We start from the raw sequence: 26,419 nt of genomic DNA, 5'->3' as shown, positions 1-26,419 counted from the left end.
ATGCTGCTGTCTACGATTTACTATACTGTCTATAGACGGCAGTAATCTAATACCACCGCGACAGTTTTGTCTGATGCAAAATAGATATCAAAAGATTCCACCAAACACGGGGCACGATCATGAATTAAATTTTGTTTTTCGACATCAAAAATAAAACAATAATCATCGTTACAAAAACTTTCCTCAGGTCAATTTTTCAAAGAGTCAAAATTATTTGGGACAGCTGTGATGCAGAGCATAAAGTCCAAGTATCTGTATGATAAATGATATATAAATCAGGTTCATTGCGCATGCAGCTTGGTCTTCATTTTGACCGAAAATTTGGACAACAGCTTCAATAGGATTACTTTTCAAATCAAATATCCAACAACCACTATTTCCGTTTAAGTAATATATTACTGTTAAAATTACTGGATCAACTAAAAACCTAAATTCAGATTCAAAATACTCCAATTTTTGTGGCGGTTACCGGTACATGAAATTAGATGTAAATAGTGTCGTCCCTTTTTGTGCACAAAACTATGTCTACGTGTAAGAAATGTTTGTTACAGATAACATAACAAAGCACGTGCAAAGTGATCTTTTCTCTGGGGTTAATGTGCATTGTGATCAAAACAAGACACATATGTAATGTGTCAAAGTATTTTGATAAGTTTTATCAAAAGCAAATAGATGAAAATCCATGTAATGAAACTGATACTACTTACTGCGCATCCTTGGAGTCCCGTGTCACATGTTTCACATAGTGCTACTTTCTTGATTGACGGTATTGCGTTACAAAAGCCTCCTTTGCAAAAATTAACGTCGAATATTTGGTGAAAATGCAAACTACGGTTTTAACAACAGATTTATTTTCTATCCAGTTTTCCCATGACACCATTGTGCATTTTTCCATCAGGGTGTCATGCATAGTCTAATACTTCTTTCTCAGTAATGGACAGACAAAAAAACCTTCAATCACTTAAATTATTACAGTACTGTATTTATGTACAAATTACCTTTATAGTCCTTGTTAAGGGCTACTAAATCTCTACAGGTAAGTTGTTTGTTAATTTATAAAAAATTAATTGTTAACATTTACCAAGGATATGCACATGTTATATATAAATTTGTTTACCAACAAATTAGGTATCTTGCTTATAGAACCATTATACATGTATTTCCTTTGCTAGTTTTCTTCAGAAATAAAGTTTCTGTTCATTTTCAACTCAAGTACTTAACTAAAATCTTAGTCCAAAAAAAGCGATAATATGTTCAATATGTTTCTGTACGAATCTTTGTACTGACATAAGTATATTTTCCGACGTATATTCATGTATAAGGCTAGCTTTCTTGTTGTGAAAAACAGTTTTCTTGTTGGAATTGAGCAGCAACATATTCTGAACTGAATTTTTTTTAAAAACATTTTGAGGCAACTAGCATTACATAGACATGAATCAAGGACTTTCGCTAACTATTAAGATAGAATTAATTTATTTAATTATTATGCATAAGAAAAAGATAATCAAAGAGGAAGTTAGTCCAAAACTAGCGCCGATTTTGTTCATCTTAGACTTCGTTGGTTTTGTGTGGGGTTTTTTTGTATAAAGAAATAATATTTTTCTGGAATGCTCACCAGACAAGGATTTTGTAAACCGTGTAATGAATTTTCTTAGGGTTTATAGATAAATCAAGAGACCCGGCGATGGTTAGATGTTGGATAAGATTAACTAACAAAAAAAAACTGGGTCAAATGACGAGTCGCTTAATTGTTGATTTGCCAGCCTCCATAATTTACTAGGGGGCGTAGATCCAAAGAATGATACGTAAGTTGGCTAAGGATCACTTGTTCTTAAACCCTTATATAGTCAGCTGCAATAGATACAAAATAGTGTATCTTTAACTATGAACCACTAGTTAACTTCTTTCATGGGTTTTTTCAGCAATATGAAATCATGGTAACATATCAAAATAGCTATATTAGTCTCTATAATCGACAAACTGATTTGTTTGTGTTAAATTGAATCAGTCCTTAATCAACGGGGTTAAGAAAGGTTAAGTTAAGGTAACGGATGAGGTAAATTGTAATTTGATGCATTATTATAATAATTTATCAGGCAGTCTTTTCTCTACATTCTCTATTTTATCGCCACAGCTGCCATATGTAACTTGGTTATTAAAAGATGGTGCTTTAAATTGTTCATGGTTTGCTGTGGTAATTTCATGTGAAGATGGTTCTTTTGGTGTGTGTTTTTTTTCATCTATAATACTATGGTTATTCATCTCAAATAGTGCATTTTATATTGGACTGTGGTTAATTTATTTGTTAACGTTGCATTTTCATGTTAGTATAGTGGTTTTATCATGTGAAGGCAATCTTAATGTAAGTGTTATGTGAGAGTGAATTCACTTAAAACTTATATTCAATCAAATGTACCATTTTATTTTGATCCTTTGAAAAAAAAAAACAGATATATATACATATACTGTAATTCTGTAAACTAGCTTTCATTCGCGTGCGAGACATTTTTGCGAGGCTAGTTAGAACCTTGACCTCGCGAATATTTCTTGCCACAAACTAGTCCACAATAGTTTTATGTTTATTATTTTCCAGATAATCTGCATCTTGGTCGCAAACATTACTTGCCGCGATCCAGTTTATTTCCGAATTATCGCAAAATAAATTAGGTATAAAAGTTGGTTTAGAGTATTATCAGGTAGGTATAAATCAGATTTGTCAGCCTATTACAAAACTTTACTTTCTTTGTCATTTCTATGATACGATTGCTGACTATAAATAGTTGAAATAGTTGCCAAACTCCACATACGATCCAAAGATTATGAAGATTACTTTTACTATTTAATATTATTAATCCTGCGTTACATAATAAACATTCATTTGACTCTTTCGTTTTACGTGTAAATAGGGATTCTATAGCTCCCAAACCTATTTGTATTTTTTATTTCTTGTTTCCAAAAAAATCTCCCTTTTGAAATCAAAATTTGTCGAAACTCTAGATAAATTGTTTTTAGAACCGCTGGAATGAGCGAAACGCTCTGGCATAGCAAACAGGCAGAAACTGGTTCAAAACTAGGGAGAACCACCAAGACAAATATGTTAAGTCCGATGCTGTGAAATGTCTCGATACACAGCGCCTAAAAAACAAAGTTCTCAAATGTAGCTCAGTAAGATGAAGGGCTATTAAGAGATGAAAAGTGACTTAAGTAAAACATGTCTAGAAAATGATATTTCAATAAATTTAAAATAGTTTATATTTCTTTTAGATACGCTAAATAAATTGTGGTGTATCTATCAAAATATATTTCTCATTATAGGGATAAGTCAATAATCACAAGCAGTTTTTATAAACAAAAAGAAAGAAGATAGAAAGAAAGAATAAAAGAAAGTGAACACCAACTTAACTTGAATTTCTGTTTTGTAATATAACATAAGAAGTGACAACAAAAATATTCTTCACTATTGTGACATTAATTAACCAGTTGATATAGCATAAGAGTGGAAATTGAAATCGGTTGATTTGAGTTTGATACACTTTAACAGTGATTTTTTATGTAATATACTAGTATATTTAAAACATCTATTTACTGTTGCACAAAATCTTTGAACTTGCTTACTTATGTATCCATGAGTTGTAAAAGCAGTTTCAAATAATGTAAGATGGGCTTTCTGTACTGTGTGTCTATACCCGGTTCCTATTGAGAGAGAGGTACTTGGTGTATCAATCTTCTTCATATTTACTACACCAAACACCTCACCTCAATTCCCTGGGTCTCTTGCCACTAGTTTCTACTTGACCCTACCTCTTAACTCTGCTCTCTTTCATCTTTCTATTTTCTGTCTTTCTTTCTTGTCCGCTCTACTCCGCTGTTCACAGACGACTCTCCCAGACTCCACAGCACAGCTGTTTATATAACCCTGAAGTAGTCCACTCCAAGGGTAATCAGGTCATTCCATTTTCCCACCCAAATCCAATTTTATCACAACGTTAATTGTAATGAGGAATATCTCTGCCCCTTGTGTGCAAGTTATTTTTCTATCAAATATGCCGACATGCAAGATAAATATGTTGACATGCAAGAAAGTTCTGTCAACATAACTATGTTGACGTGCAAGAAAATTGCAATCAAATGGGAATTATAAAAAATTTCAAAAAATCTCAAAACTCGCCCACATGTTGCATCCAGGATGTGATATGCTACTTATTTATGTCGACATGCAACTAATTTATGTTAACATGCGAGATAAACATGTTGACATGCAACCTTTTTATGTAAACATGCAACTTAGTTATGTTGACATGCAAGATAAATATGTTGACATGCTACTTGTTTATGTGGACACGCACCTTATTTATGTTAACATGCAACGTAGTTATGTTAACATGCAAGAAACTAGTAAATATGTTGACATGCAACATATTCATGTCAACATGCAACTTATAAGTTGCATGTTAACATATCTATCTCACATGTCAACGTAACTGAGTTGCATGTTAACATAAGTAAGTTGCATGTCAACATAACTAAGTTGCATGTTGACATAAATAAGTTGCATGTTAACATAAATTAGTAGCATTTCTGGTCTTAAACAAAAATACACAGGTGAATAATACTGTTTTCTGAGTTTGATGACGTCATTTTAAGACACAATAAAGGTATAATCATAGTTTGATACATTGATCTCCGAGTTTCATTTTTAACAACACAAATATAGATGAGTTTATGAAATGTAATTTAAAAGCATATGAGATCGAATGCGTTAGTTACAAGTAACCGTACACAATTTTGGCCAAATTGTTCGATCCTTCCATATTCCAGTATTGCTTTTCATACAATGGTAAGTTTTGAATAACCCTCTTTGATTTTGAGATTTTGAGATGATTTTAAAAGGAAAACAATTTGTGTGATAGATTTTATCAATATCGTTCAAAAAATTGAACATTTGCTTGTATTCCCAAGAAATAAAATTCGTGACCACAAAAAATTGATGTGTTATCCAAGATACCTAATACACAAATGAAGGATACCTAAAAATTTGAGATGCTTTATTCAGGTTTGGCGTCACTTAAAGTTACCAATGGGCTGCCTATTGGAACGCCAACATAACGAAATTAAATTTACCCAATACAATAATAGAAGAGATAATTTAGAATCAATTCATTAAAAAAATGATTAACATATGTTTTCGGTCAATTTTTGGCAAAAGAGCTTTAGAGTTTAAAAAGATTTCACAAAACATTCTGTTTTTAATATGACGTTAAGCTCGGTTAGCGAGAGGTCATCGTTTTCTCACGTCTGAAAAATACAAAGTTGAAAATGCGTTAATTGACTACACAAACATATTACGCCTGAAACATGTATTGGATATAAATATGAATCTTTTAAGTTGATATTGAATGCATAGACACATTTTGCGTTTTGAAGAGAATAAATATGATTTTCTTTTCATGAAACTCAATCAAAATACATAAGTAATAATTGCAACAATACTATTGACAAAATAAGTTTGTTTGTAATTGTATTTGATGAGTGGCATCTGCTTTATTTAGTATCTTTTAATCAGAAAAAGAGAATCTGAATCGTGGTTTTAAGAAGCAAAATAGTAGCCTAAACAATTTAATTAACAGGTCCTAACGGATTATTATGTATTTCATAAAGTGCATTTAACCCTTTTGAAATATTTCATTTCATGCTGCTTAAGATCATTTGTTATTTTTTTATGAATATGCTCTGACGGTCAACTTTCTATTTAGATACAAAGTTCATTAGATGAAATCGGTAGAGATGGATTGTGACTTAAGGTTTTGGGTTTTATCTATTAGTTGATCAGTTTAATCTGTTTCTTGTAAATTCAAAAAAAAATATAAAAATCAATTCAATGTTCAATATACATATGTACTGTGTAAATATTAATAAATATCTAATTTGGACATTTTATCCTGAATCACTATTACCTGCAAATAACAATATGTACAAAATATGAATATTTTTGAAAAGTTAAATTTTTTTAAAAAACCCAGCGACATTTAAATTCATGGCTTACAGATTAGAAGTTCATGATGTTGTATCCCACCGCAAAACGCTGATAGGTAACAATTTTTGGAAAGAAAATAATTTATAAAATGATACTTGATTTTATTGTTTATTTCGATAGGAAGTACGTCACAATAGGGAGGTGTCCATTTTCACCTCAAAAGTGTATTTAACTTTGAATTTGAATCTCACTTCCTTCAGTCAACTGTTTTTAAAACTTGTAAATTTACAGGGAATAATTATACAATCACCATTACCAGAAAAGGATGTTTAAAAAATTTCGTTTCTTTTAAATCAAATAAGACAATTTTGAACTAATGATAACTAAGATAATCAAAGTACTGAAGTACTGACGGGAGTTGATTTTATCGATTATCATTTATTTTAAAATCAACTTATCTTGCGTGGCAATTAGTTTTAGTCTGTATTTAATTTACGCACTTTTTTATAATATGAATTTTAATTAGACATTTCAGACACGAATTTAGAGAAACCCCATATGAATCATGTTGTGTAATATTTAAAGATAGATTTCAAACTATGTATTAGTAATCGAAACAATTCTAATAATTGTATGGATCCAAGCACTATTGATATTGAACTCCAGTCTCGTTCATCCAGACGCTCAGCTGTGTCCTTTAATCTCCGACAAGCAAAAGTGCCTCTCTGTTTGTCGGAGATTTACGGAGACAGCCGAGCTTTTTGGTTGAACGAGAATATATTGAAGTCTGGCGTAGGAATACATGAGACTACATAAATATCTAAATTGTTCGTATTATATAAAATTTTACTATTTTCAAAGTGTTTATAGATAAGTTTCCTTGAAAAACAATGCTTCAGCATACATTACGTCGAATTTTTCTATTATATTCAAGAACTAAGACTTGTCAGCGGTGATGATTTGTGCTTAGGTCTAAACACTGTTTCACTTTCGGTTTGCCAGATTGACTGCATAGGAGAGTTGATTAAAATAAACTCCCAAAAATTGTAATAATACAGATAGAATCACAGAGTTAAATTTCTCGTGTAAAACATGTACTAAGTATGTTGTTAAACCTTTTTTTCTCCCCATTCGTTTTGGCCCCTCGCTTCCATTGGCTTGCTACTAAATCTCATAATTCCAGGAAAAGTTTACCAACATGAACTTGAAACTTAATAAATTATTAAAGCTACTAAAGTTCAGGCCTGTAATTCTTCCTATTTTATCTTTCTATTTCATTTTTAGCCGAATTTTGAACTTACAATTTGGTATCTCTCTTACAACTAAGATGTCTTAAAATTTCATATGCCAATAAATGAAAGCTTACGTATAAGAATCAACATCAGTCCCTACGTACATCATTCTATCTTTTTTTTCATATCCCTTTTGAAAATTGGCTGGCATTATCAAATCCAATTCCAACTTAAACATTTAAGATAAATAAAACACTACGATGAAGCATTTAATCTTTATGAGAAATGTAGGTCCCATAATAAATATAGTAAGAATCATGCAATAAATCGATTATTTTTGCAAAGGCTGATAATGTCATAATAATCAAATAATAATTTAACCATTCAAAGTGACAACAAACCAAACTTGCGGAATTTATTTCGGTATTTTTATGTATTGATGATAAGAAAAATTTACAATATTATTGTAATATGCAAGCAGTAGATTTGATAAGATTATATACGTGTTCCTTAATAAAATTATATTGAAGAAAAATAGCATAAGCTGGCTGGTTATCCGACTACGCAGTCACATTTTTGGGGTATTGCTAAATTTCTGTTTTGAGATATAAATTATATAAATTGCATAATATTCTTTTCCTATTAATAAACATAAATATGTAACGATACAAATAATAAATCTTAAAAGACATAAAATAAAATAAAAGTCTTGAAAAATAAAAAAGATGCAAAAGTGAATTCATACTGGTACATGTATATAAAAATTACATAAAACACATTCTCACATTTTATCACAGTATACATCTCTCGAAATTTGTTTGCCCCTTAAAAGAGCACGTCAGCATTTGCATAATCGCCCTCCGAGTCTGCCATTGCCTGTCCTGTTGGCTGTACATCGTACGCGTGCTCAATAGGCCGCACGTCAGCATTTGCAAAATCTCCCTCCAAGTCTGCCATTGCCTCTCCTGTTGGCTGTACAGCGTACGCGTGCTCACTAGGCCATTCCTTTTCGTTCTCTACAGATATTCGGGCTTTTCTTACGTCGACTTGTTTCTTTGGTGAACGTTCGTCCATCCGTCTTTTTAGTGAAGGTTCGTTGATCTGTTTAATAGGTGAATGCTCCTCATCCTTTTCTTCCTCAATGTCAGTTATTAATTTTTCACTTTCCTTCTTTTGTTGCATTGATAGTTTCTTCTTTCTCTCTATTGCAGCCGCAGTTTTCATCACATCGGCAAAGCCTACTTTACTTTTTCGATTTCCAGCAGCGCTTTCCCTTTGCTCCTTCATCAGTTCTTGCAGTCTGATTCTCTCGGCTGCTGCCTTCCATGCACTTACAACCTTCTTCTTTTGAAGAAGCGTCGCTCTTCTCTTTATTTCATCCTTTTGTCTTTGGTTTTGCGCAAGAGAAACAATTGTCATCAGAGACTTTCTCTGAAATCGATTTTTGAAAACTCTTTGAACGGCTGCTACTCTTTCCTGTGTCGCATCTTCAAGTGTTTGTTCTGCCAATCCTCGTGTGCTGGAACCATCTTCATCCACTATAGCCCTGTTCAGTTTGGCGAAATTTTTTGCAAAGTTTCTTGACAATGTTTTTCCACCAACCTCCATTCTCTGGCGTTTACCTAGTTTCTTCCACAAATTTTTGCCCTTGGTTTGACCAGAAAGTTCAACATCGTCGCTCACGGTCGTTTCTTGTGACATTACAGACATTGTGTCTGAGTTGTCCTGTGCTTGCATTTCTTTAACAAGTTGTAAACCTTCCTCTACTCCAATTTCTTTGGGTCCTGTTTCAGTTCCGCGCACTCTGTTTATCAGCTGTCTCTTTAAACTAACCTCCGTGGATGCAGCAATGTGCAAGAAGGTAGAAAACCGATGGAAAAGCATGCAAATAAATTGCAGAAGAAGCATTATTCCAAATATGGCGGTAAAGGCAAATGATATGGGCTCAATATAACCCTGTCCGGGTCGTCCTGATTCCACTGTACAGGGGAGGGGAATGGAGAGACTTTGACTGGTACTTAGGTTCACCTCCGTCAGAACGTAAACAATCGTCACAAACAACGCATTCATCAGAAGGAAAGCAAGGCAAACTTTGTTTCTCAATTCAATCAAACCCTTTTGTGTCTGAAATTAAAAAAAAGTGATAATGTTGGTATCCCATATTCTTCTGTAAAAGAATTTTTTCGTAAAGTAACCATTTATGTCTAAAATTTAAGATTAATCACTCCAGGGATTGTTGAGTAGTAAGATGTCTGCTTCTTATTTTTCATACTCACTTGCTTTTCCTGTTCTTTGTTCGATTCTAATGGTTTCAAATATTGAGGAATAAATTCATTCCAAAATTTAATTTCATCCTCAGATAAATAGTCCCTAGCACCTTCTTGCAAAGAGCTGTCGTGAATCCAATAAGGGTCTTTCATTTCGTCTCGTTTACGTCCTTTCTCTTCAACATATGCTGGGTTTGCTTTCAAAGAAAGAAATTAATATCTTAAATAACTCAATTTTTTCAAAAATGAAAAAAATGAAAGTAAAAATTAAATTTAAAACAAAATTCAATTAAATTTCTTACATCTTTCTACTGCAATTTCAAACAGCCCGTTTTGTTTGGAAAATGGTTGGTGCTCCTCCTCAATTTTTGAATTTATAATGGAACCATCGTCAAACTGGCTCGGATTTCTACTCCGGGTGACCTCCGTCATATGTGACTCGATATCATCCAGTCTCTCCAGTATGGCCCGGAACCGCATGTCCTCAGTTTGGGCTGAGGTGTTGGGACAGCACACACAACTATTAAAACAAGTTCGTTAGAATTAAAAATAGCATACCCTGTACATATGAAATTGTTACTTGTCTGAAGCAGTACATTCTTGTTTTTTTTGGATACTTTTCATCAAATAAATGGACACATTTTAAGTACTATATGTTTACAATTCTCTATACAAACTTAGTTCATGCATGTTAATTATTCTTGTGTATTACTAATGTTTTTAATGATTCTATCTATTAAGTGTGCTAAAATTTCTTAAGATTTCATTTTTAATAATAACACTGCTTAGGATTGTTACAGAAACCATTAACATAGGAAGATATTTATTTAGATAATCAAATTGTCAATTCTTGTAAAATAAATAAAGTTTAGGTTAAACTTCAATTTAGCTCACCGAAGGAGATTTCCACATGAAAAAGTATAATCCGATGTTCCCGCAGTGTCTGCAACGCCAAGTTTGCTCAACCAGCTCTGTACTTTATTTTGTTGCGATTGTTGGTTTCCCCGCTGTGTTGGAGGGGCGGCAACTTTTGTTTCTCGTGTTCCCCAGGACACGACGTGCAGATTTCCGAGAGAGTAGATCATCAAAAGCATAGACATTGACGGAATGGACAGGAAGTATAAAAATCCGTGTAACACGCAAAAGAATTCCTAGAAACAAGGTATTCAAATGTAATACTTCAATGTAGATACTTAATTTTGTTTAATTTCAACAACAAAAAGTATATATAAATGGATATTGATTACAAGTTCTGATACATGATATTCAAAAATTTGTTGAATCCAACTCATCCTTGCATATTTTTTATGTTAATTATCAATTTAATTCTTCTTATTTCTAAAGAACTGAGATGAGTGTTATCATTTAGAAGCAGGAATTTAATATTGTTATTTTTGTGATTTTATTTTGTTTTTCCTCGTATCGCGGTAGCAATATACTCAAAATAAACTTTACACTCAACGATTGAGGTCGTCTCAATCAATTTATTCATAGGATAATTTCGGTGAGTATAAGGAATGTCTTATTGTGGCAAAGATTTTTTGGATGTACTACAGAGGCATACCTGTGGATGGAGAAGCGCTGAAAGGACGAACACCCCCGACACAAACAATAGAAATAGTGTAGTGACAGAGCAGAGCCCCGCCCCTGCCGCCTCCACCAGTAGACCCACCAGTACCACCATCATCAGAAGGGAGTAAGCCGTGGATACAATAGCAGCATAGGCCAACTGTAAGTGTTTAGAGAGTAAGAAATCATTCTTTTAATATGATGAGGTTATCAAATACGGTCCAGATGATCAAATCCAATAAAGGGCAAAGGGTTTTTATGATAGATTCTATCCCAAACAGCTTTATAAGAGATTTTATCACGCCCGACCATATTTCGTCACCTCGAAATATTCAAAGAATGATTTCTAGTTACTTATATTTACAAAATTTTAAGCAACTGTACCATTACATATTTTTCAAATTGTAATGGAAGAAACGTATTGAACATTTCATTGCAAAATCGATTCGTAGTATTATCACAGACAACAAACAAAGACACTGAAATATTAAATGACATACTGTTTATATTCACATTTGATAATGATATGCACTAGGTAATGGAGCAGATCGTTTTTAGTACAGGTTACAAAAATTTGGCTAAAGTAAAATGTATCGAATTTTTTCTCCAAACAGTATTTGATTTTCCCTCTGTGTCGCAATGCTCATACATTACCTGAACGTTTGTCTTTGCAACAAAACATAACATAACCATTCCGATGACTGGAATTATGTTGATTGTCATGGCAGCAAATGGCGGAATAGCAGGGAAAGCCATTGTGATGGCCCCTAGTATCATCAAGAATATTGTTCCTGGTGTCAAGATGGAACACACCATGAGAAATGTTTGATACAGGATGTAAAGCTTCGAAATATCCTCGTTTTTACGTGTAACATTCTTCCAGTCCATTAAGAGATCCATGATATTAGCCATGGTTGACGGGGACCACCTCCTTCGCTGATTGTAGAATTCATTGAAACCTTCGGGAGCGTATGTCAAGGCATCACTGGCAGCCACATACTCGACTTTGTAACCTTGCTGTAGCATTAAAGTACACAGCCACCGATCTTCTCCTGAAACAGTAATAGGAAATGTTATTTTTTAGATTCTGCAGGAAAAACAACGAGGTAAACTGACTGGAATATTAAATCAAAGGTAGAGGGTTTCGAGGGGTCCAACAAGCCTGTTCGAAAATTTAGAATCAAAAACTTATAAAGTATAGGATACTAGAAATTGCTCTCTCTCATCTTTTTAAACAATATCCAGAGGATTCGAAGAGATTGGAAGAACTTGTCTTAGTGCACTCTGGTGTTGAAATAGGACAAGACGAGATTAATGTTTGTTAAATTTTTCCGACGGAAAATATTGAAAAAAACCTGTTTTTTAAGAATCAAAAGTTAACCGGGCCGAATTTTACTTGTGTTGATTTTCATCTGTTGGAACACCCCCACCTTTTTCATATTGCTGGATCCAATTTTGTAGTCCCCTAATTCGGAGAAAATGCGTGTCAGCGCCAGTTTACCTTGATCATACTGAACATAATGCTGTGGTTCCGTCGGTGGTGTTGTGTATCTTCTCATGACATTATCATCCATCAGAGAGGACCCTCTGAATAAACTGAAACACCCCGGACTGCACAGCACACACCCCATTATGTTCTCTGCTGCTTTCTGCAGCCAGTGACTGATAGCGTATTCAAACTGCTGGTACCACACCATAGGACCTGTAAAACAAAATCACGATGAGAATTTTACCTTGTACCAAAACCAAGACTTTATATGTTATTTTACAAAATATACGCAATCAGTGCTATTCTAAAATGTACCTGAGCCAATTGGGTGGATCCGCCCACACGCTGCCCCTACCGTTGGGTTTTTCTTCATCCTGTCCACAAGTAACTGGACTGCTTTTGGCTGAAAATCTACGTCTCCGTCAAGCGCAAGAAGGAACGTGTTTTCTGCAATCACTCTTCTTTGGGACTTCGTTTTCTTGGGAATGTTCATAAGCTTATGAGCCAGGAAATAGTACATGTACATGACCTGAAATTCGTCAAACAACATTTTGAATTTACAATAAACATTTTTTTTAGAACTTGGACTTTTATTATCTTCTTTGTAAGTAGCTTGAGCTTTGGGATTTGTATTCTAAATGATTTGGGGACTTCAGTATTATTTGTTTTGTTCACCTGGCTCCATCTTTTTCGATGTCGTATTTTGGCTTTGTCCTTTAGATGTGCAATAAGCTTGTTTCCACCGGGCAGCTGCCACTCTAGCCGCCCTCCGTAAGGGGTGGGGTACTTTACGGGTGGCGGGATGATCATTATCGTCTTATGAACCGCACTGCATATAAAAATAAATCTCTAATTTGAAATAACAACGTGACGAAATTTCCATCATACCGCAAGCAAGTTGCAAATTTGTTTATATGTCAATACAAGACATTTGAATTCACCTGGCTGCAATGTCCATGCAGCTGACAAGGAGTTTGACAAAATCATTAACTTGGTACTCGTAATCATCATCTCCATGTGCTTGGAATGCATCATCGAAAAATACGTGGGCTAAAAGAGAATGAATTCTTTCAGTATATTTGAAAATTGAAATGGATTAGAATGTTTGTGTGCAATTTCAATCATCAAAAAATATGTTGGCTAAATGTCAAAGAATTATTTCAGTTCATTTGAAAATTGAAATGGATCAGCAATTTTGTGTACAATTTGTGTTTAAATGAGAAAGAACTAAAGTTTGATATATAAAAAAAATAATAATAAACTGATCTCACGTGAAGAAAGCATATGTTTACAGTTTCATACTGTAAAAATTGTTACCTTCAAATTCGTAGTAATCTGGATCTTTGATGCCAAGAAACATCTGTAAATGACGGCGGGCACATTGGTCCTCGTCTTGTCTAAAACGTGTAAAAAAGGTGTATGTCTTACGTAAACAGCTTTTTGTACTGGCGAATTTCTACACGAACAAACGTGTATATTGCAAAGTACCTGTAGGGTCAAACTTGTAACTAGTTTATATTTATTTGAACAAAATGTGTTTATTTTTTTATAGCCTTTATATTTAATGCGAATTTTGATACAAAGAAGCACGAATTTGCACTAGAATGCATAGTGTTAATTAATAAGGTTTTAAATACACTTATTGTTTCATACAAAACATGCAATCTCCTTTTATCGTCTGTGATAAAAAAAAACCCCATAAATATTTACTTGAAATGACCATGTTAAATGAATATAAGACTTGCAATATTCAGTTTTTGACTGTGATTATTTATAGAATCAGATAAAAATGAGCAAATATAAAAGATACTATTTCTAAGCATTGACAAATACAAAAATACGTTATTACTGCTAAACAAGAAAAGTTGTGTGAACTGATACGCATAGTTATAACTTGTAACCGACAAGTGCGTGTATCCGTCGGGTGTTCTCATTTAAAGATATCGTTAATTCTTTTTTCGATTTAGACACCTGAGTAAAAATCACAACTTTTGAAGAATGAAGATTAAATGTTTACCTGAATATTGATTTTAAAATCTGAATCATTTCATTTTCTGACTCATGCCACATGGTAGCGCACATGTAGATCATTGGTGTGTCATCTTTTCTTAGAATTGACCAATCGATATTACTTTTCTCGTCTTCCTCGTCTTTTTCAGGAATTGGGACTTTTTTGTCCGATTCCTAGAAATTCCAAATTTAAAACATATGTGAACGTAAATTACTAGAGAATGTGTAAGTGTTGGGATTAATAAAAAAAAAAGTTTGAGTTTCTTTTTAACATATATAAACGCTTTTTACGTACATTGTGTTCTTCTGTTCTTTTGAATTCTTCATCGGTCCGTCTTCTATTTAAAAGCAGAGACTGGTCTAGGAGACCCCCGTTGAACAATGGTTGCACAAATAATCTTCAAGTCATAAAAAGAATTTATTAATGGAACACAATAACAGTTAGACCTTAAATTGTTTTTAATGATTTACTTTTGTAATATTTGTCACCTGTCCGTTGCAATCAGCCTCTCCTTGCTCGGAGACCACACATGGTTTGTGACGAGAAGGAAGGAGAAATAGCCAAGAGCTCCAGCAGCAATGACTACCCAGTAGGTGTCTATTATGTCGAACAAAATGGTTGGGTCTTGGTTTTTGTCTCTCCATTCTGCTAATGGTAGTATACATTTTCCGAAAGAAATATCAACGGTTCTGGAGTACAACCCAAGAATCAGTCCTATAACGACTGGTGTTGATAAAACTACAGGAAGGGCAAAGCACAGTTTCTGTGCCAGAATCTTGCAAGCAGCTTTAGCAAATTTAAAACATATTACACTTGACAAAATGTTTGCCATTGAGATCATAAAAGGAAAATAAGATATGCAACCCTTCTCTCCTAACTCATAAAAATTTCTGTTGTCCGTCATGTTTGCATCACTTATATATCTTAGTTGACCTCTCTCATTTTGGAAAAAGAATGCATCGATGCAGGCATTTCCATTTTCGCAAAACACACCGAAAACCAGAGTCGGCATTACAATTAGGGTAATGATGATTTTCCATAGATTCACAAACAACCCAACTTTCACTCTATGTCGTCTCATGTTCAACTTCAAGCGCATGAGAGCAGATGTTCCTCCGTCGGTATCGCTAGATTTGTTCTTGAATTTGGCTTGCTTTACAAAGTTTTCCCACCATGTCAGAGACACCAATATTGGAGACAAAGCCACAAGCACCATTAAAGTGACTGATTGGGAATTCACGGAACCAATAGCGATATAGACATAGTACGTCCAGAGGACAATACTACCAAGCTGAAAGATCACTGCCAGGGAATTCACAACTCGAGCAGTGCGAAGCCGACCTTTCTCGCTCTCCTCCACTTTCTTCAATGTTCTCTCTGGGTAGATTGTTTTTAGAACCGCTGGGACGAGCGAAACGCTCAAACAGAGCAAACAGGCAGAAATTGGTTCAAAGCTTGGAAGAACCACCAGGACAAATATGCTAAGTCCGATGCTGTGAAGAGTCTCGATACACAGCGCCTATAAAAGAATGTCAGATGTAGCTCGTTTTTAAACGTGTAAATTGCCCATAGTAGAACGGATCTAGGAAAATAACAATTCACAAAAACAATTCGTCATTCCCTAATTCTGATATTTTTGTCAACATTTTAATTCTTCTTATGAGGATATATGTATTTATAAGTTTGTTTTTAATGAAACGTTTTTATTAACCAAAAAAGGCAGTAAAACCAACTGATATTGCAATCAGTGTTTACTGTTTACTGATCAGTAAAACCAACTGATCAACTAAAACCAATAGTTTTAGTTGAACAAAAATATCAACTGTTGATAGTTTAAAAATTTGAATTTTTAAAAACCATATGATTTTATGTATGATTTTAATTTTTTACTTTATACCGGTATTTTTAGTTTCATAATCCATATGTATGATTTTAATTTTTTAATTCATATTTTAAACAATGCAAGTTGCTGTTGTACGAAATATTGTTCTTTGTATGCATTTGTTAACAATGATTACCATTATATAAACAAATATAATATCAGGCACTATTTATTTTATTATACTGAATGTCTTAATTTTTAAGAAATGTTTACTGCTCTTATATAGATATGACGTGAATTCTACCACGAACCACATGCGCATAATTTAAGCGCATGTAACAATTCGTTGTATTAGCCGTTGCCAAGTGTTACTAAGGCTGAGGGTAATAGAACGGATTATCAACTGCGTCTTAACCAATCAGATTTCAGTATTTAACATGAAAGTATAATAATAGCAATTGTAAAGTCGAAGATTAATTGATTTTACGACCTACCAATGATTATCAATTATTGTATACAGATTTTAGCAAACAACTTACTACAAGCAAAACTGTAAAGTTTAATTTTCTGGTTTTCTTAAAAAGTAGAACCCAGAGGTATTTCAAGACAGTAAACACATAAGGTGCTACAATGGCGAGAAGGAGACTCCAGATCCAAGTGACCTCAACATTTGTAAAGTCTTTCCCTTCTTTGAAGTACTTCAGAGTTTGGTTAGGATTCTTCAGTCCTCCGTTGTTTGGAAAAATGTTTGTTGTCATTAGAATAAAAGTAAATTTTGATATAACCGACGTGATGAAAACGAAAACGAAAATCAGAATGCATAGCACCACTCTGTTGACAGTGAAACACGCGTTCCAACAAGCCAGTTCAGATCCAGATATATTGTCGTCCGAGGCCAAGCGAAAAACATCCCACTTATAATTTTTCCTGAAATTAAATTATTAATAGCATAATATAATTTCTTGTTCACTGTGAAATGAATTCATATTTTTGGGTATGGCATGCTCAATTGCAAAACACGATAAAAATGAAAAATGAATTTATTACGGTGCTTCTTCCTTCTGGTCTTTGCTTAGATTTCCATTCATTTCATTGGAATGATAACTCGGTGGAGATTCGCTGAATACATCGTCTTCCACATCATCGTAGGAGCGTTCCGACCTGGATGATTCTTCGTCGTCTTCATATGCAGCGTTGTCCATCCCGCCAATATTCTGCATGCTGGTCATCGGGATCGGGGTTCCTTCTTCTTCCTCTGGGAATGTCAGCCCGTGTTCATTGAAAAACTTTGGTGATGGCCGAAGCTGAAGATAGATAAGTAATGAAACGGTTAAATTGGCTTCTTAACAATATTCAATAAGCCCTACAGTCTTTACAACATCAAATGTCTATTCATTATAAATGTACAATAAATCTTTGAACAGAAAGACTCATACAAGCTATCAAATGAAATATATAGTATTATTGTATTGATTGTTCTTTACACAACAAACATTCTACTGATAAAGTTAATAAAACAACAACAACAACAAAACAAATTTATTAACCACAATTTAATTAATTACTTTTTTTTATAAACTTTACAAAGCAATCGGTAGGATTGAATCGGTAAGATAATAAAAGCAGCATTAGAACAACCGATTTTGCTGATAATACGTCAAATCTGTCAAGAAAAACGCACAAAATTAATTTGAATCAGGTTAGTTTTTCCGCTTTATATTAACATATTGATAACACCATGGTATATACTGAAATTGAACACAATATCTTGATTATGCAAAGTACCTAAAACCTTGATGTTCCCTTTAAGACCAGTCAGTATCCCACTAAATCAGCATGGAGACATTAAACTACGACCTGTCTGTTCTTTATGACCGTCATTTTTGTGTCTTATCAATTTGAAGCTTGGAGCGGGGGTTGCAATATCAATTTCAGAGCGGTCGTAAAATCATCATATTTACAAACACTTCAGATCTTTTGTTGTATCATCCCTATGTGCCCCTGCCCGGCACCTTTTGGCCCCGTGTTCAATCTCAAAATTGAAACGACTATTTGTAACAGATTTCCAAGTGATATATCTTGAAACGTTTTAATACTTAGTTTATGAACAAGCACCATCTCAGTATTTTTTTCAATAATATTATACTCTGTATAAACTTACACTAAGGGTATATATTTCTCCGAATAACAAAATATTTTACTACTAAGATATCAAATATAAACCATACCTTATGAGAATACTTAAACATTTCCAAAGTTATTATCTTTTAGAATACGGGCACACATTCCTTATGATTAGACACCGCTGTTGCGACTTTGGTCCCTGTAAGTGTGTGTAGATTTTTTACACCACGAGTACTACCGTCCTCACAGCTGTAGAACCAGCTACCGCCTCTGTACTCTGGGCTGACGGTTTTATAACTTTATAAACATTCCCCTTCCCTGTATGTAAACTCTGTATGAGATTTATAGGTTATAATACAAGATATCGCTCAAAACACCGAAATATCACGACTCGGGAAGGTCTGAAAACATTTGTTGTCAAAGATTCCAAAATGGGGGGGGGGGGGGGGGGTGTTGACTTCAAGAATCCCTTAGTTTGAAAACTTGAAAATTGAAAAAGGAAATTGGAAAGGTATAAATAAGCGTAATTTAATTAATACCGTTTGCAAGTAGAGGCCGTACATGTATATGCGAGTTCGAAAATTTAACCCCGAACGCACATGATGATAAAATGATTACTTTAAGCATATTTATAATAATATTTATTTTACAGTTAAAGCGATATCTAATTTTCATATATATCTTAATGTATTTTACTCATGAAGTTACTTTTTTTTTCTTTTAACCGCTATGTGTAACACTAAGAAAACGCCATCTTCCTGCGAGAAGAAAACATAACCTTTGAAATGAAAATCTCTTGAGTTACATTTGTTCTAGAATTGTTACAATTAACTTGTAAAAACTATGAAGTAGTTCAAATAGAAATTTAGAAAATACACTTTGGTAACCTTTCAATAATTGTGCACGTTTTATTCTCAAGGGTTTTGCTTTATTCATGTCTATCAGATTTTTTTCTACGTAGTTTTTTTTTAATTTTTAAATTCTTTAATTTTATTTCTTCTTTTTTTTTTTTTTGGGGGGGGGGGGGGGGTTCTAATTGACGGATTTCAGAGAGAGGGTACTTTATTCAAAGCTATTTGATTTTTGTTTTTCATTATTGACAGATCACGAATGAATTCGTTTATTTTATATTTCTTTATTTTTGATTAACTAAAACAACAGTAGCAACATGTGATGTTAAATCTAAATATTTGATTACACTTTTCATTTTTAAATTATTTACAAAGTATGCACAGTAAAGCTTTTAATTTCTAATTTTAAGAAATCTAAATAACGCTAACTAAAACATTTGATGGGTTTTTTGGTAATAAATCGAGACATTCCAATTCTGAAGCTTGTCGTCAAGCTTTTCTATATGATTTAATCAATGTCAGTTTGTCACACAAAATAACCTCAATCTGTGAAAGAAAAAATCTTCTAGGCAACTTGAATGATAATACCAACATGAACATTGAACTGTCCTTTGCTTTCTTTAAACAGATAAGATTTAACATTTCAAAACAATATTGCGCTCTGCAAATCTTTGGGTTTGCTATTTTAAGTATTTAATTAAAATTTAAAATTCTAAATCAAGAAAAATATGAAAGAGAATGATCTTCCGGAATGTTTTATCTTCGACAACGTTACGATACAATATACAATAAAATTTAAATTCTCAGAAACGCTCAGAATCTGAACTACATGTTATGGATTTTTATCTTTTTAATCATTAATTAATCTACAAATTAATAAATCATTTGATATCTCAAAAGATATGGACGGGACGACACACATTAAGAGGGCTGTATATTATAATCGTGTCTATTGTTAGACAATATCAATCTTCTTTTTAAAAAGAGTTCTGTATACAAATATAGAAAAAAACCTCAAATTTTAATAAAACTAAAGTGTTTGGAATTTAAAAAAACCTAAATAATACATTTTTATGGTTAATTTCATCTATAAAGTTTTCAGGTAGATCTAATGGGTAAGTTGTTGAGCATCACGTCTCCGTATTTGGTTTCATGGATCTAGATGGTCCGAACTTGTCAATATGCAGACTGATAAATTGTCTATTAATAGAGTTCTTCGGCATTTCTGAGAATGAAATTGTTACGTCATTTTTTTCTTTTAAATTGAAATATCGATCTGCGACATACTATCAGTTTTATTCGTCCTAAACTAAAAACAATTACCGCTTTAGGATAGCTAGGTTTATCAGTAATCGGCTATGTATGACTTAATTATACAAGAAAACAATAATTTCTCATTAATCACAAAGGAAAGGAATCAAACTTAAGATTGTTTTAAACAATGTTTCATTCTTTTTCATCGAATTGAAAAGAATAAGATGAAAAGTGTAAAACATACTTATATTCATCTGTTACCTGTGTGCTATGGGTCTCTTCTAAGTAGAATTCTTAGTAAATGACAGTTGGTCAGTTACTTTATAACATGCAGAGATCCATTTTATGAATGGTTACCTCAGAAGAAATATACATTGCAGCCCTTCTTAAAAAATGACTGAACTCTATGAAAACGATATAAAAAAGCTAAAATACTTCCTAGTTACATTTGTTGCATTTGCACTCAACACTGATCATTTGACATAAAAAAAAATATCGATTTAAAGCACTTGTGGGACTAATAAAACTCTAAGAACTTGGACTACACCAAGTAGTTCGTGTTTCTAAGGTTGAAGTTCAAATTGGATTACACGCAAGTCGTGTTTGAAACTACCAATGACCTTGAAAAACGACCTTGATTTGAATTATTTATATTTTAATACGAACCCTTCCATCCTTCCGATCTTTTCAGGTTTGATTTGATTTTTTTAAAAAGATAAGAGTTATGTAGCTAAATAGTTTGGTATACAGTAGACTACCTGTCGAAATCGATATGTCATCCTGTCCCTATTATCAAAAATATTAAAATATTAGAAATTTAAACACTTGGGGGTCCTCTGTTACATAACTTCAAGAAAAGATTTCTTTTATTTATTAAACATGGTAGTGATTGATTACCTATTTGCTAAATGATTCAAACAAAACTAAAAACAAAGTTTAGTAAATAAATATTAGTAATGCCTTCCCTTCCTTTTTAATAAAACTCAGTAACAGAAATTGATATTTGAAAATCTACGATCTTATATATGTGTTCCAGTTTAAGGTCTTTGAAAGACAAGTAGGCCAGTATATGTGACATTAATGTCTTTATAGATTCTTCAGGGGTTTTTTTTTCATAACATTTCAGTTTTACCCGATTTCCTAAGCTACCTACTATGACATTGTTAGACAACCAGTCTATTTTATAACATAAGATCTATCCAAAATGGATGAGATAATGTTTTTCTATGATAACCTATTGCCCAGTGTTCAGATAAGGGACATTAGTTTTCTCCAAAGAATCGATTTTACAGGTTGATTTTTTAGAGCTATATCTTCCGGTGTGGAATGGGGAAGTAATGTAAATGACGTGTTTAAATCAATTATTTTTTATCTTTTGAAAATAAAATCACGATTTCGGTTTGAGTAAATCTATATCTAAGAAATGATAAGGTGACTAAGGAATAAGAAAGGACTAGAATCAGCTCCTTGTGTAAAACCATTGCTCGTGACAAAACTGATTCTCGATATGTCACGCACCTAGGTTCATGTACACATGTATATAACCAGACTTCCTGGTAACAAAATAATGAATGATAAATCTACCTTCTTTTCATAAAATAAGACAAAGAATAAAAGCATGCATCTCCTACATGCGATAAGTGATATTCTCAATCCGAAGAGTGGGTTTTATTTCATGAATAACATGTCTGTCTTTATCTCGGTTACCTTTTCAGTTAAACAGATCATTTGAAAAACAACATTCCATTTGAAACAAATTTCTAGGAATTATTACCTAGAAGAATATTCCAGATATCGCTAAATTTCAAAACCAATTTCAATGCTATCCAGACTTTCATTTTTATTATACAATTTAATTTATATTATCATAGTTACTTACATTTATGTTGATCTATATGATAGAAATACTTTGATTTCAGCAATTTTATTTCATGTATTGGTTGTAACAGTCTACAATTAATCAAGTGTGTTTTAAAATGACAAAAAAAAATAAGAAAAAATAGCTTGAATTCTAATCATTTCATATAAATCATATATTTAAGGAGATAAAACAAATTACCCATCAGATCCATGAACCTCAAAATCTTATACAAATGTTCCACTTGTAAAAATTCTCTACAAGAACTAATTTAGGAATTTTTTATGTTATGTAAAGGCTTAAGCTTATTCTCTTTTACAGTTTGACCCAAAATATATTACATTAACGGTGTAGCATGGCAGAACAACGCCAAATACATTTTCGGATATTAGCGCTTGTATTATTTATTCGATCATTTTTTTCATTCCCAATAAAATGATGAGAGAGTAAATTGATCTTACTTTTATTAAATATACATGTATTCCAAACGTCTTTCTTTTACGGAAAGAAAATCGTGGCATTGACACATACAGTTTTTTAATTAGTGCAGCACGATGTCATGGCTTTACTTAGACTTTGCTTTTTATTAAATGTAATATACTTTATCGTAATAAATACATTTTCTTTGAACTTTTTTTTTTTAGGAAAAAACGTTCTGAATAGTTCTGTGCAATATACAGTTATATACACATTTAATATTCAAATTCAAAACCTTAAATAGTATCTAATACAATTTTGTTCAAGAAGATAATTTTTTTTTAAATATTTAGATCGTTTTAATCGAAAAATTGTCCATTATATGCATTCTCTCAATATTCTTATTCTCTATAAATATGTAGGAACCCTACGTATTGATTTTGAGAAAATATCCGTACTGGGACTCTAACATTGCCATTTGTGGTCATTTTATGGCATTCTACGCATTGTTTCACATCCAAAGAAATAATATCCCTTAAGGAGGCTGGGGGGTCAATATATAATATAATATAAAACCATCAGATTTATTTGAAAATTTTATCTGCGATTTCTGAAGCTATCAACTACTATTTGATAAAGAAAAATTTCATATATTTTAATATAAAATTTTATCATTTTTTATCATTTTTATATGGAGCTCTTCTTTTAAAGGAGATCAATATTGTCTAAAATGGCAGCCACCCCCTAGCCCCCTTAAGTATGGTAGGTTTATTTATAGAGCACAGTTCAATTCTAATCATGGGGAACCATCTTCTTGTAAATAACAGCCAATTACTATAGTACTTTTGTTTTTAAAACAGGGGCCTTTATGGAAAACATTTTATCAATAGTAGGACAGAGTCTTTTGTAAGAACTCTATTTGAAAAATACCTGTTCAGTAAATCATTTTTATAAACAGCATCGTTTAGACATATTTAGCTTTTAATATCTCTTTATTTAATGGTATGCACTTACGTAATCATAACGACAAGAAGGATTCTTTCTTATAAAAATTAAAAACCACAATCTGTATGTAACTTTTTTTTGGTCTTTAGAGAATTAAGACTTTCATTAATTGACTGTTTTTGATAATATCATACAGTGTATATACGGGGACCTCGTGTACTTTAAAGAACAAAGATATACTCCTTATCTAATTTATTTTTTTCCAATTTTTACACAGTTAGAATGAAAGTATGACTTTTTATGAAAAATGTATAGTTTCTCTCCCCAAACCCTTTGCTTTATTGGCTTATAATAATAAGTTTTTAATATAAATAAGTGTTTTCATGTGAACTCTTTTTCCGCAAGAGTAAGAAATTTTAGAAAGGGCATATTTTGGCAGAAGTGGTTAATTCAACATGGAGACAAACAAAAAAGCAAATCTTAATATGAGAATAGGTATAAAACCAAAGGTCCTTTCAGTTTAAATAAGGCAAAAACATTTCTTTATCTCTCAATAGATCAAAAATACAATTTACCTTCGATCGTGCTTGTGCAAGCTATGAAGGATTTGTTACTTTAATTTTAACACAAGTATTTAAACTTCAGGGTCACTCTATTAAAATAAGTTTTGTTTTAGCTTAGTTTTCAACAATTTTCAATAAATTGTACACGATGAGTTTGTTTTTTTTTTGTTTTTTTAATTTCTTACAGCTTTAACGAATTGATATTAAACTACATTTTTCTTTCTATGTTTAACAATTTCAGTTGGTGTACGGCACTATGAATCTACCCAGTGCTCTTCTGTTTGATTTATAGCATACAATAGACATGTCACACTTTCTAAATTGCTTCATGTCTAAAGGAGTATTGTGTGCAGGTAAACAAATTGTTATCAGCGAAAAATCTAAAATTTCTAATACGCATACTAGTACATGTACAGATGTCCTTATTTTGGATTGCCTTCAGTTTATACAGTTTATATAAGAGACTCTTCAATAGTCGTTTGATAAAATTATACAGAAAATCATATAGACTCTGATTAAAAACGTGAAAACTTGATAATATACCTGTAAAATGTACCTTCTCTCTAACCCAAAATTGTGACGAGCGGTATGGTATTCATATTCTACCACTTCAATCCCAAAATAAACCTACAGTTTTTAGAGCACTTGTAATCTATGGTTATTATCATACTCACATCAATATACGGTAAATGGGGGCCCTCCATTTCCCGGTCTTATCGCCTCTCTTCTCATATGCGCATGCTATCTGTAAAACTGCACTTTTTTGCGACTCTATCGATTTGAAATTCCAATAGTTTTGTGCACGTGGGTCGATATCTTCGTTGCCTGACCACCGATTATTTTGTGAAACCGGGAAATCCTGACCCACCGAGCAATATAAAGGCGTAATCTTTATCAATCCAGCAAGTGTTTAGAGTCTATCAAATACACCATATTAACAACCAACATTGCGTAAATCGTAAAATTTATGATTGTGCATGGTAAATTTCCTACTATTAAAAGGCAAATATTGTCAGTTTGAGGGGTTTGGCTCTATGATATTGCCTGAAGATAATAAGAGTGATACGATTAAGTAAATAGATGAGACAATTCTTTAAACAATCATATTGATAGCAAAGAACCATACCAAAAAAAAAGTATACCATATGTTGATTTGCCTCATTCTAAAACTTCAAATTTTTTATCAAAGAACGTAAAGAACTGTTACACGACATATCATTTCTGATAAACTACATAACACTTTTGACAGATGTTTTATTGTTCGGGGCTTTATCATGGAAATGTCTGAAACATAGATATTACACAAGACACCATACTATATCGACTTTTCTACTGTTTGTCAACCTCTTTCTTGTATCTAAAGGTTGTTCACAGCAGAAGCCCAACTGGCTTGATTCTAATACCTGTGTATAGCTTATGATAACTTGATACGTGCTCTTTATTTTTCTAGGGAACGAGCAATCTGAACTCGGTAAACGGTTCACAATCTTGACACCATTTTGTAAAATTTTTTTGCAATGCCACAAATCGGCAGGGTCTCTGCAGTGGTCTTGTAATAATAAGCTGATGTCGTAAAAGAGACTTCGTTTACCCGGTCGGCAGTTTATGATAACTTATCAAATAAATGGTAGGCGGATAAAAGAGTAACATATTCAAGTTATGTGGGATTCTCATAATTTATTTGACACTCTTTAGTGCTTGTGATATTAAAGGTCGAAAACGGGTTGCAGCCGCCGTAGTTATGTATTTTGTTTATACATTGGGCATGTCCATAGTAGAAGGTTTCATAATAGTCTACTCTAATGTTGGACCGTACCTCATCTGATAAACCTTTTCAGAATAATTATTATTATTTTAAGGGTCACATTAGTGACACGCCTCCCATATATTTTTGGCAGATTTGGAAGACATTTTGGTTATAGCATTTTCCCCCTATTTTGCTAATAGGGAAAATTATATGGAAAAAAATCTGTTATTTTTTAAATTGTAGAAATTCTAATATCCAGAGTCGCCCTCTGTCGGAGCCAGCATTGATATACACCG

The 26,419-nt window shown here is 32.8% G+C and overlaps 2 protein-coding genes across 5 annotated transcripts in view; one reads left to right on the top strand and one right to left on the bottom strand.

The window, feature by feature from the left end:
• The first annotated feature begins 427 nt into the window (after positions 1-427).
• LOC117681347 (phosphonoacetaldehyde hydrolase) overlaps positions 428-26,419 on the top strand; it is a 58,768-nt gene continuing 32,776 nt past the window's right edge. The window contains exon 1 of the mRNA XM_066072765.1: positions 428-438. The gene's annotated coding sequence lies outside the window, so the exon portion shown is untranslated. The remainder of the gene's footprint in view (positions 439-26,419) is intronic.
• LOC105343572 (chitin synthase chs-2) lies at positions 7,535-25,226 on the bottom strand. 4 transcript variants are annotated; one of them, XM_034445400.2, is made up of 17 exons: positions 25,051-25,226; positions 17,412-17,668; positions 16,904-17,291; positions 15,031-16,061; positions 14,837-14,939; positions 14,549-14,715; positions 13,849-13,928; positions 13,473-13,581; positions 13,207-13,360; positions 12,847-13,060; positions 12,544-12,744; positions 11,697-12,094; positions 11,038-11,202; positions 10,368-10,624; positions 9,776-9,993; positions 9,483-9,670; positions 7,535-9,330 (listed from the first exon to the last, which is right to left on the bottom strand). In XM_034445400.2, the coding sequence occupies exons 1-17, from the start codon at positions 25,078-25,080 to the stop codon at positions 8,032-8,034; spliced, it is 5,259 nt and encodes a 1,752-aa protein (XP_034301291.2). In that variant the 5' UTR covers positions 25,081-25,226; the 3' UTR covers positions 7,535-8,031. The 4 variants fall into 4 exon arrangements, with proteins under 4 accessions (XP_034301291.2, XP_034301293.2, XP_034301292.2 ...); XM_034445402.2 differs by lacking the exon at positions 25,051-25,226 and adding an exon at positions 24,920-25,040; XM_034445401.2 differs by lacking the exon at positions 25,051-25,226 and adding an exon at positions 18,593-18,751.

The sequence above is a fragment of the Magallana gigas genome, chromosome 2, assembly GCF_963853765.1.
Source record: "Magallana gigas chromosome 2, xbMagGiga1.1, whole genome shotgun sequence".
In the NCBI taxonomy this organism is placed as follows: domain Eukaryota; kingdom Metazoa; phylum Mollusca; class Bivalvia; order Ostreida; family Ostreidae; genus Magallana; species Magallana gigas.
Note: the sequence above shows the minus strand (reverse complement) of the source record. Positions and strands in the feature narration are given on the sequence as shown.

What these genes read in the sequence shown, in the direction of transcription:
- LOC105343572 (XM_034445400.2), bottom strand. Translation starts at nt 25,080, where the DNA reads ATGGAGGGCCCCCATTTACCGTATATTGAT. An exon ending in GACCAGAAGGAAGAAGCACC is followed by an intron (nt 17,292 to 17,411) that starts GTAATAAATTCA and finishes ATTTAATTTCAG; the next exon opens with GAAAAATTATAAGTGGGATG. An exon ending in GATCCACCCAATTGGCTCAG is followed by an intron (nt 12,745 to 12,846) that starts GTACATTTTAGA and finishes TTTGTTTTACAG; the next exon opens with GTCCTATGGTGTGGTACCAG.